The 20,000-nt window shown below is 43.8% G+C and overlaps 1 protein-coding gene across 5 annotated transcripts in view; it reads left to right on the top strand.

The window, feature by feature from the left end:
- LOC121882005 (ankyrin repeat and SOCS box protein 2-like) overlaps positions 1-18,258 on the top strand; it is a 20,935-nt gene extending 2,677 nt beyond the window's left edge. The window contains exons 1-9 of one of the 5 annotated variants that reach the window (XM_042389877.1): positions 226-257; positions 985-1,320; positions 3,651-3,820; positions 5,308-5,463; positions 9,564-9,809; positions 10,950-11,121; positions 11,253-11,823; positions 13,851-14,004; positions 18,051-18,258. In XM_042389877.1, coding sequence (XP_042245811.1) covers positions 244-257; positions 985-1,320; positions 3,651-3,820; positions 5,308-5,463; positions 9,564-9,809; positions 10,950-11,121; positions 11,253-11,823; positions 13,851-14,004; positions 18,051-18,202 — 1,971 coding nt within the window. In that variant the 5' untranslated portion in view covers positions 226-243 and the 3' untranslated portion in view covers positions 18,203-18,258. Of the gene's footprint in view, positions 1-225; positions 258-984; positions 1,321-2,843; positions 3,253-3,630; positions 3,821-5,307; positions 5,464-9,563; positions 9,810-10,949; positions 11,122-11,252; positions 11,824-13,850; positions 14,005-18,050 lie in introns of those variants that run through there. The other 4 variants (XM_042389876.1, XM_042389878.1, XM_042389880.1 and 1 more) reach the window with 4 other exon arrangements.
- Positions 18,259-20,000: the final 1,742 nt, after the last annotated feature.

The following is a 20,000-nucleotide window of genomic DNA, read 5'->3' as shown; positions in this document are numbered from 1 at the left end:
CATAACAAGGGGCTGGTCCAAGGCGAGCCTGGTCGGCCCTAACTATAAGCTTTATCAAAAAGACCTAAGCCTACTCTTAAACATAGAGAGGGTGTCTGCACCCCGGACCCAATCTGGTAGATGATTCAGGAGAGGAGCCTGATAGCTGAAGGCTCTGCCTCCCATTCTACTTTTGGAGACCGTAGCAGCCACCAGTAAGCTGCATACTGGGAGCGCAGTGTTCTAGTGGGATAATACGGTACTATGAGCTCTTTAAGGTATGATGGTGTCTGACCATTAAGGGCTTTGTAAGTTAGGAGAAGGATTTAAATTCTATTCTGGATTTTACAGGAAGCCAATGTAGTGAAGCTTAAATCTCTTTTTCTAGTTTTTGCAGCCTGATAATAATAATCCAGCCTAGAAGTAACAAATGCATGGACTAGTTTTTCTGCATGTTTCTGCATGTGCCTGATTTTTGCAATATTCCATAAGTGAAAAAAGTCAGTTGTTATGTTGTTATATTGTAATGTTGTCATGTTATTATGTTAGGGTTTGGGTTTGAAATGCTGTGTTCTGATTGTTCTGTTGGTCAAGATCCATTCAGTTTGTGTTAAGATGCATTTGAAATGTAAAAAAGCTTCCAGATTGAAAGAAGAATAAAATGTTTGTGAGATATTTTAGTCTTCTGGAGCCTCTGCTGAGCAGATCAACAGCTCTGTGTGTTTGAATATTTTGGCTTCCCGACAGAGAAAAGAAACACCACTGACCTCCACGGCTTCCAGTCACATTCACATTCACACTGTCTGAGCTCACACTTACCATGTTCGGCCAATGAGGTCGAGCTCAAGTAACCTGCTGCTGTCCACATGTAGGCCAGCGATTTATTGCAGTAACTGCTGATAAACAACAATCCCAACATCAACAACTCTACACAATCCACTCATCACAGAAACCAGATCAAATGTTCTGAACCAAACTTTGTGGACTTTTGTTTGTCATCATCAGGTCTAACATGGCCGTCTCTGAGGTGAACGTGGACGACTACAGTGTTTACAGTGAGCTGTCTGATGATGAGCTGCTACAGATCGCTGTAGAACGAAGCCTCACTGACAAAAACCCTCCTGCAGACAGTTATCAGGGAACATCATCATCCTCAGGCCCTCCAGCCCCTGCTGCCCCAAATCAAACAAACCCAAACCCCATACAGAGACATCCGGATCCCCCCAGACACCTGCACTACATCCCTCCACCTCAACCTCCACCTGCATGCCCTGCAGGCTTCCCCAACTCTGCAAACCCCCCAACCACCCTATCACGCTTTCTCTACCAGGCCTTCAAGAGGTATGTCAGTCACTTAAACCTGAAAACAGTTAGCAGTTAACAGTTACGGATGGTAGACACATGAAATAAGTCCAGGACTTTATCATTGGATGTGTTAAAATGTATTTGACTATAAATAGACTTGAAACTTAAAGCAAACACCTCAAACAGTGAACAAACATGTTCAGTGGACATTTGAGCCTCGCGGTGAGCTCAGGTGCAGATAACCTGTCACAAGCTGCTGTCAGAGGATTGGCTGGTACACCTGGATTAGACATCTGAGACCAGCCAATCACAACTGTCTATGAACCTTAAGGGCCCTATTTTAATGATCTAAGTGCACGGTCTGAAGCTCATGGCGCAGGTGTCCAAATCCACTTTTGCCAGTTTAATGGCAGTTTAATGGTGGAAAAAATAGTCATAGTGCCAGACTCATGGTTCAAAGAGGTTGTCCTTAGTCTCTTAATTAATCATGGGTGTTTTTTGGGCATAACATGCAATAAACTAATCAGAGTGTCATCTCCCATTCCCTTTAAAAGCCAGGTGTGCTTGCACCTTGGTGGATTGCTATTATAATGACACATTTGCCAGAAGGAGCGCCTCTCTGCAGAGAAAACAGATCTGCTCGTGCACAAAGTGAAAGCACACGATCCATAACGAGCACACTGCTACTCCTGAACCCCCCCCCCAAGTAAAAGGTAAAATCAGTGGGGTTTTAATTGCTGAAAGTGTGGAAAACTGATCACTGTGCTCGCGAAAATGTCAAAGAAAATGTGTTAAATATTGTTCAGAAATTAAATCATTAATTTTAATCATGTAAAGAATCATCAACACAGTTATCAGGACTTGATCAGGTCTCTAAGGTGCTGAGCAGCTAGAAGCTGTCCAGAGTTCTTTCCTTCTTTAGTTTAATCATTGTTTTCACCTTATTTATTTCTCCATGTGTTCCTCATGTCCTCATGTACTGATGTTGCAGGAAAGTCGATCCGTATCTGATCCGTTGTTCATATCCGTTTGCTGGGTCTTGAGAGACACCATCGACGTGACCGGTCTGCTTAAATACCTGCATGTGTTACCACGATTTGGTAAAATAATCACACAGTTTCATCCATCATTACTGCAATTAGTTAATTCTGATAAATATGACTAACCATTATGTCATGTGTTTTTAAAAATATATTGATGTACACAATAATAATCTTCCACATTATAACAAACACAGCCGCTTTGTGCCCAAAATTACCAAATTAAGAAAAGAACTCATCTGTATATGTATACATGTCACTGACATCACCCACTGGTTTGTGCACTGCTGTTTTGAAGTCTCAAGTTTAGCAATTTGACCGTCGCCATCTTTAACTTTTGGAGCCAGAAGTGACAATATTTGGATGAGAGAGTGGAGCTGACGCTAGTGCTAGCTGCTAGCTTGTTAGGCATGGTGCATTTACAGTCTGTGGTTAACTGTGATAATGCTGATGCTAATTTTTGCTAGTGAAAAACAAGCCTAAAACCATTAAAGCTAAATGTACTTACCAGAAAAACTGGACGTTTGACTCCTTAGAGGGTCTTTTTGTACAAACAAACACTGAACAAGATTTTTTAGGCACCCAAAATTTTACGATTAACTGTCATGAATTGAAAACACAACGTAATCAACATTGTCGCTGTGGTAGCGACTTATCAATCATACAAGCCACACCCTAAAGCATACGCTGCTTTATCATCTATTTTACTCTAAATGGGGCAATAATTTACAAAATGAACATCATGCTGTACTGAAGAAGACTTGATACTAGCGATTGAGACCATGAACTCATTAGGAAAGTGTTTATTGAGGCGATAAATCAAGTGAGCAACAGGGTCATTTTCTCATAGACTTCCGCACAATTGGACCTGTTCTTGCAGCCAGTGGAGTCGCCGCCTGCTGGCCGTTAGAGAGAATGCAGGTTTAAGGTAGTCCCACATTGGCTTCACTTTTCAGACCCAGAGCTTCCCGCTTATGGACGATAAAAGAGTTTCTGGCTGTTTGTTGTTTTCTGGATGTTCTTTATGTGTTTGTTGTTTTCTGGATGTTCTTTATGTGTTTGTTGTTTTCTGGATGTTCTTTATGTGTTTGTTGTTTTCTGGATGTTCTGTTGTGTGTTTGTTGTTTTCTGGATGTTCTGTTGTGTGTTTGTTGTTTTCTGGATGTTCTTTGTGTGTTTGTTGTTTTCTGGATGTTCTTTGTGTGTTTGTTGTTTTCTGGATGTTCTTTGTGTGTTTGTTGTTTTCTGGATGTTCTCTGTGTCTGTTTTTTTCCAACTGTTCTCTGTTTCACTTCCTTCCTCACAGTGTTTTTCTGTTGGTCTCAGAGAGTTTAGTCCTCTGCAGTCTGTGATTATGAACGGAGATGTAGAAGCTTTGCTGGATTTGGTCAGACAGAAGTCGAGCAGTCTGATGGAGCCGAACAATGAAGGTTGGATCGCTCTTCATGAAGCTGCTTATTACGGCCAGTTGCCGTGTGTCCGGATCCTCATCAGAGGTGAGGAGTGCAGTTTTTAACCATTACATCACGTATGATGAAGTCTGTTTTTTAGAGTCTGTGTTTTATCTAAAGGTCCTTCCATTACAACCTAACAGCAGTTTAAAATCTTGTGTCTGCTGACCTCCAGTGCTTTAACTTCTCTTTGCTGCAGTGGACTACAAGCGTAGTCCAGGACCTTGTGACATCACTGGTGGGTGTGGTTACGTCAGTGCTGGCTGACAGACAGAGTAACAGAAAACACAGCTTCTAAACCTGCGTTACTATTTAAATGTAAAATAATAAAATGTTTAGTTCAGTAAAAGTACAGAATGTCTTCTGAGTTTCTATAAACTCTTAAAGGTGTCCCACAGGAATCCATACTGGGTCCTGTTTTATTGTCTGTCCATATGAATTATACTGCCTTATTATTACATTGTAGGTTAATCAGTATGATGACACTGCTTTCAGTAAGGGGTCAAATATAAATCCTAAACTTAAACTTATTGTTAAATTGTGATAAAAGGTCAAATGTAAGTTATACTTATCATATATTAAACATCTTTACCAACGTGTTAATAAATCAACAGTTTCTTTCACACTTCACCTTTACTTGAATATTTTCAAACTGGAAGCTGTTTATGTTTTACTGTTAAACAATTAGCCTTTTGTTTAATTACCATAAAACCATTGAGTTCCTTTCAGTTGTGCCTTCAACTCCACGAGTTAAAGGCCAACGACCAGGCTCGCCTTGGATCAGCCCTTAGTGATGCTGCTATAGGCCTAGACTGCTGAGGGACTTCCCATGATGCACTGAGCTCCTCTCTCCTCCTCCTCCTCTCCATCTGTATGCATTCATGTACCATTACTGCATGTTACTAACTTGCCTACTAATCCTAGAGTTCTTTGTGCTTTCTCATCGGCAGGAAACCCCAGGGACCAGGCTCTGGCTTGTGGCCATGGGGATGTCCTTCTCCAGCTGTTGCTGCTGTTTGTTGTTGCTTGTCATATATCTATTGTTGTTGTTGTTGTTGTTGTTCTGCTTCTCCGTGTCTCCCTCCCTCCTTCTTCCTCTCTCATCTCAACCAGTCGAGGCAGACGGCGTCCACCTACAGTCCGGTTCTGCTTGAGGTTTCTTCCCGTTAAAGGGGAGTGTTTCCTGCTGCTGCTGATGTTGGGTCTCTGTAGATTGAAGAGTTCGGTCTAGACCTGCTCTGTGTGAAAAGAGCCATGAGATGACTTTTGTTGTGATTTGGTGCTTTATAGATAAAATTGAATTGAACTGAATTATTATTGTTATTGTAATTATAGTAATGTAATCGAATAACGTCCTGGTAATAATAATGTTTCTGCTACCAATCACTTATTATAACTGGTATGATCTTATAAACTGATTATAACTGATAGAGGCTGGAAGACTCAAAATAAAACCCTGGTTGTGACAAACAGACCAGGACATGTAAGTCACACCGGTAGACGTTGACCATTGACCTCCCTTCTGTCCTCAGCTCATCCCGACTCGGTGAACGCGTGTAGTTTGAGGAATCAGACCGCTCTGCTGCTGGCCGCCGGGCGAGGACACGCTTCATGTGTCGAATATCTTCTGAAACATGGAGCCAACATCAACATTGCCAACAAGGACAGAGAGACTCCGCTGTTCACAGGTGAGTTGACCTCACAGCTGACATCACAGAACCCACTTCCTCTTTCTTTGTATATGAAGCTAAAGATGACAAGCAGAAGAACTCTTGAACTCTTATTACGTTCATGGTCCTGGTCTTAAAATAGTTCACTGAGGAATAATCCTGACTCTGTGCTTTCAAAATGTTTAGTTTGTTAGAGCTGAGGAAGTGTTCATTGGATGTCATTGCAAATAACAACAACAACAAACTCCTCCCTGCCATTGTTATTGTTGTCTCTTAGCCTCGGACTGTTGGTGGAAGTTGGTGGTTTGGATTCTTAGAGGCGCAGAGGGTATTTTTCCACACATTGTCCCAAGATATGTCTTCATCCTTTAGATCAAAGTCTGTCTTCCATACTCTGAGCATTGACAGGTCCTTCTGTTGTCCAGATAGTTTGGAGTATATTGTTGATACAAATCCCCTGGTGAGGAGAAAGTGTATCCAGTTGTTGGATTTGGCAGGAGCGCATTTGGTTATTAGTAGTAATTCATAATTATCAGAGACAATTATAATATCATTATTATAAAATCAAGCAATTATTAATATTAATTAATAATACGGGGCACCAACTGTTGGATCTATGAGGAGCACAGCTGGTTATTAGCAATAATTAATAATCAGCAGAGATAATTATTAATTATAAAATTAATAAAATTATTAATATGAATTAATAATTATGGGGCACCACCTGGAAACTGGGACCAATGACCAAACAATAAGGTAGTCTCATAGAATGCTAATAACGGAGGGATATCAACATTCACAGGTGAACGAAGAAGGTTTGAATTCGAGCTCTGGCTCCCTCGATCAGCCACTTTTAACAATATATAAAACACAATAATGACAAAAGAACTTCTCTTTAAAGGTATAACAGGGTTTATTAAACAAAGTTAGCAGATGCTCTGATCAATAAACCACTGTGTGTGTGTGTGTGCAGGCGTGTGGGCGGCAAGATGGCGACATGATCTATTGTGATGACGTCGAGAGTTTAGATGGTGGACATGACTATGGCAGGAAGTCATGTCATGGCGGAAGTGACTCCGCTAGAACAATAGCAAAATGGCGTCGAACAGACTGCCCAATGAGCTGAGGGCAATCTTGTAACGGTTAGTGTCAAAGTTTCAATGGAGTAACATGCAGTGATGATAAATGGGGCAGACCTTAAGATCAAATCAGGGCTGTAAAAATTCCTCGCCTTTTCCTGGGATTGATGCTCACCTCCGGCGTTGCCACACACTCTTGATCCATAGCTTCCCTGTGCCTCTGGACTGTCGCTGGCACTCAGGTGTTCCCTCTGCCCCCCTGCCGAGACCCTCACAGGAACTCAGTGAACCACTGATCCTTACGTTATTTCTCTTGTTATAGTCTTCGAACAGGGCAAGCTTGTGCTGGAGTTTCTCGAGCCCCGAGCTGTTGTCGAGTACTTGGTGTTTATGGTCCTCTTCTTGACTTGTACTCTCTCGACTTTAGATACCAAACCCTGAACAGTGTCCATGTGGGCATCTAAATCTTTCTGCAGCTTTTTAATGGAGTCTTTCACACTCTCAACTGCATTATTAATTGCATTGGTGACAATGGATCTTTTGGCTAAAGCAAAAGAGAAAGTTTCCTCTGTGCTAGCATCGGTAGCTGCAGCGCTGTTAGCATCCTGTTGTTTTCACTTCACCACTGGTGTTTTGGTTGGCGATGCTAAACAGTTTCTTGTTGCTTGACATCTTATATAGTTCGTATGACCAGACAAAGTACTGCTATACGTCTCTGAAGTCAAATTATTTATAAAATTGGGGATGCCGTGGGAGAGCCTTAGAGTCTTCCAACAATTGCACTTGAAGGTCACGTGACCACAGCCTCTGAGTGTTGTTGTTGTTGTCTCTCAGCCTCTGACTGTTGTTGTTGTTGTCTCTCAGCCTCTGACTGTTGTTGTTGTTGTCTCTCAGCCTCTGAGTGTTGTTGTTGTTGTCTCTCAGCCTCTGACTGTTGTTGTTGTTGTCTCTCAGCCTCTGACTGTTGTTGTTGTTGTCTCTCAGCCTCTGAGTGTTGTTGTTGTTGTCTCTCAGCCTCTGACTGTTGTTGTTGTTGTCTCTCAGCCTCTGAGTGTTGTTGTTGTTGTTGTCTCTCAGCCTCTGAGTGTTGTTGTTGTTGTCTCTCAGCTTCTGACTGTTGTTGTTGTTGTCTCTCAGCTTCTGACTGTTGTTGTTGTTGTCTCTCAGCCTCTGAGTGTTGTTGTTGTTGTCTCTCAGCTTCTGACTGTTGTTGTTGTTGTCTCTCAGCCTCTGACTGTTGTTGTTGTTGTCTCTCAGCCTCTGAGTGTTGTTGTTGTTGTCTCTCAGCTTCTGACTGTTGTTGTTGTTGTCTCTCAGCCTCTGACTGTTGTTATTGTTGTCTCTCAGCCTCTGAGTGTTGTTGTTGTTGTCTCTCAGCTTCTGACTGTTGTTATTGTTGTCTCTCAGCCTCTGAGTGTTGTTGTTTTTGTTGTCTCTCAGCCTCTGAGTGTTGTTGTTGTTGTCTCTCAGCCTCTGACTGTTGTTATTGTTGTCTCTCAGCCTCTGAGTGTTGTTGTTTTTGTTGTCTCTCAGCCTCTGAGTGTTGTTGTTGTTGTCTCTCAGCTTCTGACTGTTGTTGTTGTTGTCTCTCAGCTTCTGACTGTTGTTGTTGTTGTCTCTCAGCTTCTGACTGTTGTTATTGTTGTCTCTCAGCCTCTGAGTGTTGTTGTTGTTGTCTCTCAGCCTCTGACTGTTGTTGTTGTTGTCTCTCAGCTTCTGACTGTTGTTGTTGTTGTCTCTCAGCCTCTGACTGTTGTTGTTGTTGTCTCTCAGCTTCTGACTGTTGTTGTTGTTGTCTCTCAGCCTCTGACTGTTGTTGTTGTTGTCTCTCAGCCTCTGACTGTTGTTGTTGTTGTCTCTCAGCCTCTGACTGTTGTTGTTGTTGTTGTCTCTCAGCCTCTGACTGTTGTTGTTGTTGTCTCTCAGCCTCTGACTGTTGTTGTTGTTGTCTCTCAGCTTCTGACTGTTGTTGTTGTTGTCTCTCAGCCTCTGACTGTTGTTATTGTTGTCTCTCAGCCTCTGACTGTTGTTGTTGTTGTCTCTCAGCTTCTGACTGTTGTTGTTGTTGTCTCTCAGCCTCTGACTGTTGTTGTTGCTGTCTCTCAGCCTCTGACTGTTGTTCAAGGTTAATTTATTGTCATTTGCATACTTACACATGAAATGATATTTGTACTCAGGTCCAGCAGCGTACAATACAATAAGTCTAAAAATAATCTACAATAATTAGTCCCATACTAAGAATAAATAACAATAATAAGCATATGTAATAAATACCGTAGTGCAGTGGATTAAAAAAACTGAGCAGCATGTTAAGTTAAGACAACATGGCAGCATGACAGATAGCAGGCAGAACGGTGAAAGTGCATTAAATGAGGCATGGAGTTCACCAGTCTCTGGGTAGAAGCTGTGTTTGAGCCTAGTTGTCCTGGTCTTAATGCTCCGCAGCCTCTTGCCGGAGGGGAGCAGGTCAAACAGTCCATGGGCCGGGTGAGTAGGGTCCCCAGTGATGTGGGCCGCACCGCTCCTGCACCTGCTGATATAGATGTCCTCAATGGAAGGAAGGCTGCTGTGAGTGATCTTCTGGGTGGTTTTCACCACCCTCTGCAGCGCCTTCCTGTCAGCAGCAGAGCAGTTCCCATACCAGGTGGTGATGGAGAAGGTGAGTGTACTCTCCACCGCACACCTGTAGAAAGCTGCCAGCACTGAGGTATTGAGGCCGTTCTGCCTCAGCCTCCTGAGAAAATAAAGGCGTTGGCCTTCTTTAAGATGTTAGAGGTGTTTATGGTCCACATCAAGTCCCTGGAAATGTGTACTCCAAGGTACTTGAAGCTGTGGACCGTTTACACAGCTGTTCCACTGATTAACAGGGGGGATGGGATGTGGCTTCTCCTCCTAAAATCCATGACTAGCTCCTTCGTCTTCCCCACATTGATGTAGAAGTTATTCTCCCCACACCAGTCGCTAGTCCACCAGATCTTACACCTCCTGCCGGTACGACAGGAGTCTCTCAGCCTGACTGTTGTTGTTGTTGTCTCTCAGCATGCGAGCAGTCGAGTGAAGCTGTGGTGGAGCTGCTGCTGAAGTTTGGAGCTCAGGTGAATCGCTGTAGCAGTCAGGGAGGAAGTCCCCTTCATGAAACCTGCAGACATGGACAACTGCAGCTCTGCAGGATGTTAGTGAAGGCCGGAGCCAAACTGCAAACCAGAGACATCTTTGGCATCCAACCAATTTTTACTGCCTCACAGCATGGACATGCTGACATCATCGACTTCCTCGTCAAGAAAGGTCTGCCTTCCACACTAAAAATCACTGGGTTAAAATGTTTGTCTTTTAGGTGCAGATATAAATGGACAGGCTGATGTTCAGATTCAGAAAACTTTATTGGCAATTAATTTACAACTTAGTCAGAGGCAACGGATAGATACATGGATACATGGGTCAATACAAGGAAACAATGAGCAGCAGTAAATAAAAGATTTTGTTATAGTTCATATAAATAACCGAGTTTAAAAGAATGTAACAGTCATTTAAAATGACTACTGTCTGTGTTCACTGGACAGAATATGGTCAGACTGGCTGATAATTCCTTTTGCTTACTGGGCCTCATGTTTCTCCCAGAGGGAACACAAGTCTCTTTGCTGAACTCCAATTACCTTGGAGCAGACCTTAAAGATATCATTTAGGCATTTCACAAGAAGTCCTGCAGCTGTCTGTATGCGTAATAAAAAGCAGGGGGGACAGGACACGACTCTGGGGTGAGCCTGTATGTGAGAGCTTGGTGTCGAACACATGTCCATTCAACAAAACCTGCTGTATTCTGTCTGTTAGAAAATCTAAAAGCAACATCAAAAGCTGCTCATTTGGTAATTTAAAATAAGAAGCAAGTCAGCCAATCAAATATGAGGCTGTATCTTGTTAAAAACCGAAAAGAAATCAGCAAATAAAAGTCTCACATGCGATTTGGGTTCCTTGAGGTGCTTGTACACACTATCGAGAATGAACAGTTTCCTCCACACCTGTAAGTGCAACGGGTCTAGATTCATTATGTTCTTCTGGATTTTTTGATTTTGGGATGGGTATTATAGTGGATGTTTTCCAGATTGTAGGTATCTGGCCAAGTTCGGCACACATCTGGAAGAGTTTAGTGAAGACCTCACTGAGCTGCGCCCTCAGATGGTATCAGAACCAGCATTCCTCCTTATGTTCATCCTCTTAAATAGGGCTGTGACACATTCCTGAGATATCACAATATCATTCTGAGGTACATGAGACCCTCTAAGCATGGAAACATTTTCAGAGAATTCAGACCTTTTGAAGCGAGAGAATATCAGAGTCATCCACCCCATTTACACTGATGGATTGTTTAGTCTCATTTGCACATTGATTAAATGAGGCTATTGATGTTTAAGTGTCAGTGTCTCTCAGGTGCAGATATAAATGCAGCAGCTAAAGACGGAGCGTCTCCGCTGTTTGAAGCCAGTAAGAATGGTCACATCTCTGCTGTGGAGATGCTGTTGTCTCTGAAGGCCGACGCTAACAGATCGACAAGGTCCGGCCTGCTGCCTCTCCACGTGGCTGTTCAGAACCATCACACACGGTCAGATCCTGAATCTGAAACTCCTCTGTGTTCAAATTTTCACTTGATGAATTGACAAACTTCCTTCAGTTTAACACTTTTGGTCAGTATCAGAATGTTCAGCCTGCTTACTTCCTGTTTGTACTTTGCAGGATCGTGACGATGCTGATGGCAGTGACCAGCAGGGTCAGCATTCAGCACAGCGGCATCAATCCTCTGCACATCGCTGCAGAAAAGGACAGGGACAACATCTTGGAGCTGCTGATTGAGGCGGGATTCGATGTCAATGCCAAGCTGTCGCTGGAACGCTCCAGCATGTACGAGGACCGGCGCAGCACGCCGCTCTACTTCTCTGTCTACAATGGGAACCTGGAAGCCGCCAAGATGCTACTGGAGGCTGGAGCTGACGCCAACCTGGAGGTTTTTAACCCGCTGCTCATCGCTGTGCGGCTTGGCTGGACGGAGATGGCAGCGCTGCTGCTGAGGTATGGCGCTGATGTCAATGCTCAGATCTCCACCCAGCCGTCCTCGTTCCCATCAGCCATCCTGCTCAACATGGAGTCTCTCTCCATGCTCAAACTGCTGCTGGACAACGGCTGTGATGCCCAGCTTTGCTTCGTCTGTCCCTATGGACAGAAGCCACATCCTGCCATCTCACTGGCACGCCATCCCATCGAGGAACTGCTGGTCAGCGGGGATGCACCGCCACAGCACCCCATTCAGGTGAGGGCAGAAATATCTGTCCTCTGAGCATTCTCTGTTCTCTGAGTGCCCTCTGACTGTCCTCTGTCCTCTGAGTGTCCTCTGAGAGTCCTCTGAGTATCCTCTGTCCTCTGAGTGCCCTCTGAGTGTCCTCTGAGAGTCCTCTGAGTATCCTCTGTCCTCTGAGTGCCCTCTGAGTGTCCTCTGAGAGTCCTCTGAGTATCCTCTGTCCTCTGAGTGCCCTCTGAGTGTTCTCTGAGTGTCCTCTGACTGTCCTCTGACCTCTGAGAGTCCTCTGAGTATCCTCTGTCCTCTGAGTGCCCTCTGAGTGCCCTCTAAGTGTCCTCTAAGTGTCTTCTGTCCTCTGAGTGTCCTCTGAGTGCCCTCTGAACGTTCTCTGTCCTCTGAGTGCCCTCTGAGTGTCCTCTAAGTGTCTTCTGTCCTCTGAGTGTCCTCTGAGTGTCCTCTGAGTGTCCTCTGACAGTCTCTGTCCTCTGAGTGCCCTCTGAGTGTCCTCTAAGTGTCTTCTGTCCTCTGAGTGCCCTCTGAGTGTCCTCTGAACGTTCTCTGTCCTCTGAGTGCCCTCTGAGTGTCCTCTAAGTGTCTTCTGTCCTCTGAGTGCCCTCTGAGTGCCCTCTGAGTGTCCTCTAAGTGTCTTCTGTCCTCTGAGTGCCCTCTGAGTGTCCTCTGAACGTTCTCTGTCCTCTGAGTGCCCTCTGAGTGTCCTCTAAGTGTCTTCTGTCCACTGAGTGTCCTCTGACAGTCTCTGTCCTCTGAGTGCCCTCTGAGTGTCCTCTAAGTGTCTTCTGTCCTCTGAGTGTCCTCTGAGTGCCCTCTGAGTGTCCTCTGACAGTCTCTGTCCTCTGAGTGCCCTCTGAGTGTCCTCTAAGTGTCGTCTGTCCTCTGAGTGCCCTCTGAGTGTCCTCTAAGTGTCTTCTGTCCTCTGAGTGCCCTCTGAGTGTCCTCTGAGTGCCCTCTGAGTGCCCTCTGAGTGTCCTCTGACAGTCTCTGTCCTCTGAGTGCCCTCTGAGTGTCCTCTAAGTGTCTTCTGTCCTCTGAGTGCCCTCTGAGTGTCCTCTGACTGTTCTCTGTCCTCTGAGTCCCCTCTGAGTGTCCTCTAAGTGTCTTCTGTCCTCTGAGTGCCCTCTGAGTGTCCTCTGAGTGCCCTCTGAGTGTCCTCTGAGTGTCCTCTGACAGTCTCTGTCCTCTGAGTGCCCTCTGAGTGTCCTCTAAGTGTCTTCTGTCCTCTGAGTGCCCTCTGAGTGTCCTCTGACCGTTCTCTGTCCTCTGAGTGCCCTCTGAGTGTCCTCTAAGTGTCTTCTGTCCTCTGAGTGCCCTCTGAGTGCCCTCCGAGTGTCCTCTAAGTGTCTTCTGTCCTCTGAGTGCTCTCTGAGTGTCCTCTGAACGTTCTCTGTCCTCTGAGTGCCCTCTGAGTGTCCTCTAAGTGTCTTCTGTCCACTGAGTGTCCTCTGACAGTCTCTGTCCTCTGAGTGCCCTCTGAGTGTCCTCTAAGTGTCTTCTGTCCTCTGAGTGTCCTCTGAGTGCCCTCTGAGTGTCCTCTGACAGTCTCTGTCCTCTGAATGCCCTCTGAGTGTCCTCTAAGTGTCTTCTGTCCTCTGAGTGCCCTCTGAGTGTCCTCTGAGTGCCCTCTGAGTGCCCTATGAGTGTCCTCTGACAGTCTCTGTCCTCTGAGTGCCCTCTGAGTGTCCTCTAAGTGTCTTCTGTCCTCTGAGTGTCCTCTGAGTGCCCTCTGAGTGTCCTCTGACAGTCTCTGTCCTCTGAGTGCCCTCTGAGTGTCCTCTAAGTGTCTTCTGTCCTCTGAGTGTCCTCTGAGTGTCCTCTGAGTGTCCTCTGAGTGCCCTCTGAGTGTCCTCTAAGTGTCTTCTGTCCTCTGAGTGTCCTCTGAGTGCCCTCTGAGTGTCCTCTGACAGTCTCTGTCCTCTGAGTGCCCTCTGAGTGTCCTCTGACAGTCTCTGTCCTCTGAGTGCCCTCTCAGTGTCCTCTGAGTGTCCTCTGAACATCCTCAGAGACCTCTGTCCTTGTTGCAGTTCTGTGAGGCCGTCTCCAGGCCGTCTTTCTTTCGTGTCTCTGGTCCAATCATCTCGCTGCTGCTGGACTATGTTGGACACATCCGTCTCTGCTCTCGGCTGCTGGAGGTTCTGGAGAGTCGCAGCGACTGGGCGCCAATCAAACTGAAAGCTGGTAAGAAACACATCAAACCTGACAAACTGTTGTCATAGCAACTGTAATTATGGTAACAGCTGCTAAAAGGTTCCTTTTCTTAGAAAAGTTTTCCATGTTCCCATAAAAGGTCCATAAAAATGTCCCTGAGAACGAGAAAATATTTCTCCAATAAAGTTCTCAGAGTTCCTGTTAATCTCTCTCTGATGATGTCAGAGGTCACATGACAAATGATGTCATATTAAATCTGTTGAAACAACAACGTGAGCTCAGTTATGGATCACTGTGATTGGCTGGCTGGAGACAGAACTGATTGGAGGCAGGACTGAGTAGAGGGACCTGGAACTGTTGTCATAGCAACAAGTCCTTGAACCCAAACCTGCAGTCAGCTGATCAAGTTCGAGATGATTCAGATTATATATTATAGGTTATTGATCAATCATTGATCAGCTGCTCTTATTATCACAATTAAACCCTTGTCCAGACTGTTGGACCATCTTTTCTCACAGTTATTAATAGCAGTCTGTCCTCTGGAGAGGTTCCTGTTCATTTTTTCCTTTCTAAAATCTTAGAAAAGGTTGTCTATTCTCAGCTCATGGACTTTTTAAATTAACAAAATATTCTTGAGATTTTCCACAGATTTTCATTTTAGAACATTGCACAGCACCGAATCAACACTTTTAAGAGTTTTTAATGACATCTTTTTAGCTACTGACTCTGGTCACTGTGTCGTTCTTGTACTTTTATATTTGACTGCAGCTTTTGATACAGTGGACCATGAAATCCTGATTGCTGGTTTGGAGCAGTGGGTGGGCATCAGTGGCACAGCACTTGAATGGTTCAGGTCCTACCTGTCACATCGAACCTTCTGTGTCTTGATGACTCTGTGTCCTCCACTGCTCGGGTACCACAGGGCTCTGTGCTTGGCCCTCTTTTATTTTCCAAACATGGCATTTCTTTTCATTGCTATGCGGGTGACAGTCAGATCTATGTCCCCCTAAAAAAGTCAGACTCCTACAGTGTTAAGCCGTTGCATGAGTGTTTACATGACATCAAAGCCTGAATGTCTCTAAACTTCCTAAAGTTTAATGAAAAAAAGACAGAAGTCATGGTCTTTGGTGGCACTTCTGTGACCCCCCCGGTTGATCTGGGTTCTTTGGCACAGTATCACAAGCCAACTGTGCACAATCTGGGGGTAAAAGTGGACACAGACCTTAAATTCGACAACCAGATTAAAGCTGTGGTGAAGTCAAACTTTTTCCAGTTGAATTAAACCAGTCCTTCAGAGACGGCACTTTGAGACAGTAATCCACCACTCGGCTGGATTACTGCAATGCACTTTATATGGAGGTTAGTGCGTCCTCCATTGCTCGTCTTCAACTGGTGCAAAATTCTGCTGCACGTCTTTAAACTGGCACAAGCAAATATGAGCACATTTCACCTATTTTAGCTTCACTCCACTGGCTGCCCGTCCATTTCAGGATTCATTTTAAAATGATTTTATTTGCTTTTTAAAGTCTTGAATGGCCTAGCTCCACCTTACCTCTCTGAGCTGCTGCACCCCTACACTCCCAGCCGCTCTCTCAGGTCAGCTGACCAGCCGCTCTCTCAGGTCAGCTGACCAGCCGCTCTCTCAGGTCAGCTGACCAGCTGCTCCTGACGGTGCCTAAAGCGAGGCTTAAGCTCAGAGGTGAACGAGCTGTCGCAGCTCCAAAACTGTGGAACAGATTACTGCTGTACATTAGACATTAGGCTCCTCACCGTCTCATTTTAAATCTCTTCTTAAAACCCTCCTCTCCTCTCTGGCTTTCACACCATGTAGCGTTTTGCATCTTATGTGAGCCGTGCACTTTATTTAATTTATTTCATTTGTTTTATTTGTTTTTATCTTATTTGATTTGATTTTATCTTATTTTATGACTTTTATCCTCTTGTGTCCTTCATCGTTTTATTGTGTTTTTTATCTATCTTTAACCTTGTGTTTGTTAAAATCGTGCTATATAAGTGGATAAACTTTATAATGAAGAGTTACAGATACTTGTACGTGATAAAATATACAACTAAACAAAGGTTTGTGAACTAAAAAGAATCAATTCAAGTTCAGTTTGAGATCAAAAAGTCATAAACTGTTTAAGGAGCCAGAACACATTTAATGACATTAAAAACTGAAACTTATTAAATGATTAACGCTGAACACTAGAGGACTGTTCGACACCCTCACACATCTGAAGACAATGTGTCATAAAGTCACTGAGTTTTTAGTCACAGACAAAGATTTTGCAGACTCGGGATCTTGAAGAGTCACTATTTACAAGACTTCCTGCTCCTGGTAGAAATTCACAAAAAGAAAAACTATTGAACAACGGAGCAGAAACAGAAGCTGCGCTATTGTGTGCAGTGGACACACACTACAAACTGTAGATTAATTCATTCATTTAGTTAAAACTGAACAACAACAGAGATGACACGCTGATTGTTTCTGTTATTACTCATTTTCATTTAACTTTAACGTTTCTTAGATTATATCAACAAAGACAATCACATTTCAAAGGTGTCGTGTTGTTCTTGTATTTGTACATTAAAACAGCTTCAACCATGAACCACCTGGACGCAGCGTTCAGCTGCCGGATGTTTCAGGAGAAACAGCAGCAGCCTGGAGTTTAACTCCTCCAACAGCAGACAGAGAGGAGGTCATATTATACAGAGAGATATTAGCTTTTTCTGGGTGAACAAATATTGATGTGATTTTTTAAAAAGGGAAGCTAAAGAGCAACAAGAATGCTGAGCTTTCAAGTTTCACCAGGAGTCACTAGTAAAACCATCAAGCACATCATGTTTCATTAGGAAGGTTTTAAAAACATGCACAGACCTGCAGACTGCCGTTAGACAGACGTCAACATCAGACAACCTCATCGTACTTCAGCAGTTAGCTGCTGCTTCTGTGACAAAACATTAAAATGTACATATTAGTAGTTTGAATTAAACTGAAGCTCCTGCTGGGAAAATATTACTTCAAACTCCCTTTAGGAAATACGCCACATTAACAATTCCTTACATGTCTGCATGTAACTCTAGAAACTCAAGATAAAGGCGTCATATGTCGACAGTCTTCTTCAGCATCAATATAATCCATAAAGATAAACTGTATTTCCGTACAAACATTACATTTCTTATTTTGTCACCTCCAGTCGCTGCAGACTACGTTAGTTAGCGGCACTATTTTAGCAGGAGGACACAGTGAACGTCTCATAACACTGTTAAGTGTGACGGTATTACAGTAACTACCTAGTTTGCTGCTTCCTGTTTGGTGCTGGAAAGAGCGCTCCTATTGGTTGTTGACAATGTTCACGTCATTAAACTGAACCAAGAATAAAGACTTAAGATAATATTAAACATGTTTGATCTTATCGGAATGTCAAGATGAGAAAAAGACTCGTGATGAAGACTCGTGATGAAGGAGCGCACTACAACTATACAAAATTGACATGATTTTATTTCAACACTGGAAATTTGTCTGCGACAGTGAAATTATTTGAAACTGTGGTTTGGTGTAACAGAACATATTTAATGACATTTAAACACTGAACCGGTGTGTAAGATTTAGTGGCATCTAGTGGTGATTGAATACCCCTCCTCCCCTTCCATGTAGGAGAACCAGCTGTGGCCGCCAAACTCGTTAAAAACATGAAAGGCTCTCTCTAGAGCCAGTGTTTGTTGTCCGTCCTGGGCTACTGTAGAAACATGGCGGTGCAACATGGCGGCTCCGTGGAAGAGGAGCTGCTTCCTCTGTAGATATAAAGGCTCTTTCTTAGGTAACAAAAACACAACGATTCTTATTTTCAGGTGATTAAACACTAATTAAAACATTCTGCCACTAAATTCTACACACTGCACCTTTAAATGATTAACACAACATGTTTATTAATTACATCATAAATCCTGATCAGCTGACTGTCAATAAACTGCACATCTGCAGGTTTTGGCTTCAGGATTTGTTGCCATGACAAAAGATCCAGATTGAGAACAGGATCCAGGTGTGTTCACCTGTTCACCTGTTTGTGTTTCAGCTCCTCCTCATCCTCTGATGCAGCTCTGCAGGCTGAAGATCAGACGACTGCTCGGCGTCCGACGCCTCCGACTGCTGCATACGCTGCCACTTCCTGTCCAACTCATCCGCTTCCTGCTCTACGACGTCCGCTGCTCACCTGGACTCACCTGAACTCACCTGGACTCACCTGAACTCACCTGGACTCACCTGGACTCACCTGAACTCACCTGGACTCACCTGAACTCACCTGGACTCACCTGGACTCACCTGGACTCACCTGAACTCACCTGGACTCACCTGGACTCACCTGAACTCACCTGGACTCACCTGGACTCACCTGAACTCACCTGGACTCACCTGGACTCACCTGGACTCACCTGAACTCACCTGGACTCACCTGAACTCACCTGAACTCACCTGGACTCACCTGGACTCACCTGGACTCCGAATCAAATGATCATATATATAAAATATATAACGCTGTGTGTCTTTGTGTTCATCTACTTGTAATCACATGTTTCAATAATATTGATTAGCCTGATAATTACTGACTGTCAATAAAAATCAGAAAATCTAAATCATCTTTATTTTCTGAACTAAACGACTTCAAATGACACAACTGTGTTTTCAGATCAGATATGATTTATAATTATATTAATATTGTAAGTTTTTATGTATTTTCTTTCTCTTTGTTTCACATGCAGTCATTTATCTCAGACTTATTGATTATTTATTGATTCTACAGCATCTCACAGACCTTTAAACACAAATATTCACCAGGCTGGAAACATCTCGTTAATGAAGGCAGCAGGTTTCACCAGGACGAAGAACGAGTGATGATGTTATAAATATGTGGAGAACTGAGTGTGAACGGTTCCTGTTTGAAGATGTTTGTGTGTGAAAGTTGAAATTGGGCTTTGAAATGTAAAATAAACAGTTAAAGACTGAAAACGTTGGTTTTTGCTCTGTATCAAAGTGCGACTGCGTTTATTGTTTTTCTTTATAATCAATTATTTATTGTACAAATAAAGAGAAACAAACACAACACAGATGTAATAGGTGCAAACTAGTACAGCAAGTCTCCCCAGCACCCCCACCCACAAACACACAAACCAAACAACATCACAAAACAGCAGGAAATAATAAATAAATAAAAAACACCTAAAAAAAAAGAAGACAACCAAACTTTGCTCCCCAGTATCACCCAGTCATCACTGAGACTGTTGTTTAAGTTACTTACAGCTGCCTCTGACATCCTATTATGTTAAATATTGTTGTGTCACAGATATACTGTACATATATATAACACAGGTAATGTTTACATGTATTTATTCATGTTCAAGCAACTTTTATACCAACAAAAACAGAAATGTAGCGATAACATAACTACTGGTAATTCATGCACTTTCAAGGAAGTGTCTGATTTTTTCCACCAACATGGGTTAGGGTTACCCGGCAAGTAATGTTTTTGGTGTTTTGCTGCTTTAAAGCTTGCACAGGCTTACGTCTCTGTATGACGAACGCCGTTCTGTTATCGGTAACGAATGTGGAGGTTTCCGGCAGCGGACCATCATCCTTTTAGCTGCAGTGAGCCCAGCAGGGAGCAGACATCTGCTCTGTGTGTTCAGCTCCAGTGCTGAACCTTTAACTTCTGGCAGTCCCAAACCACGTGAATAAATATGCCAACGGTGTCATCTGTACAGAAAGAACAGTGAGGGTCTGCTACAGTTTTCATCTGGCAAAGCCTTCAGGGAGAGAGGTGAGGCCTGTGGATCAGTTTCTAGTGTATCATCTGATGATTTGGGTTTCTTGATGACAAATGACTTCCCAGTTTAAGGACTGGGATGAAGTGCTATCTGTTCTCCACAGTGTAACTAAAGGGAGGGCCGTGTAGGAGGCTTTCATCCGGATACTGTACATCCCAGAGACTGCACCACTGGACTTAGTATTGGCTAAAAGTCTGTGTAGA

The sequence above is a fragment of the Thunnus maccoyii genome, chromosome 17 (assembly GCF_910596095.1).
Source record: "Thunnus maccoyii chromosome 17, fThuMac1.1, whole genome shotgun sequence".
NCBI classification, from domain to species: Eukaryota; Metazoa; Chordata; class Actinopteri; order Scombriformes; family Scombridae; genus Thunnus; species Thunnus maccoyii.
Note: the sequence above shows the minus strand (reverse complement) of the source record. Positions and strands in the feature narration are given on the sequence as shown.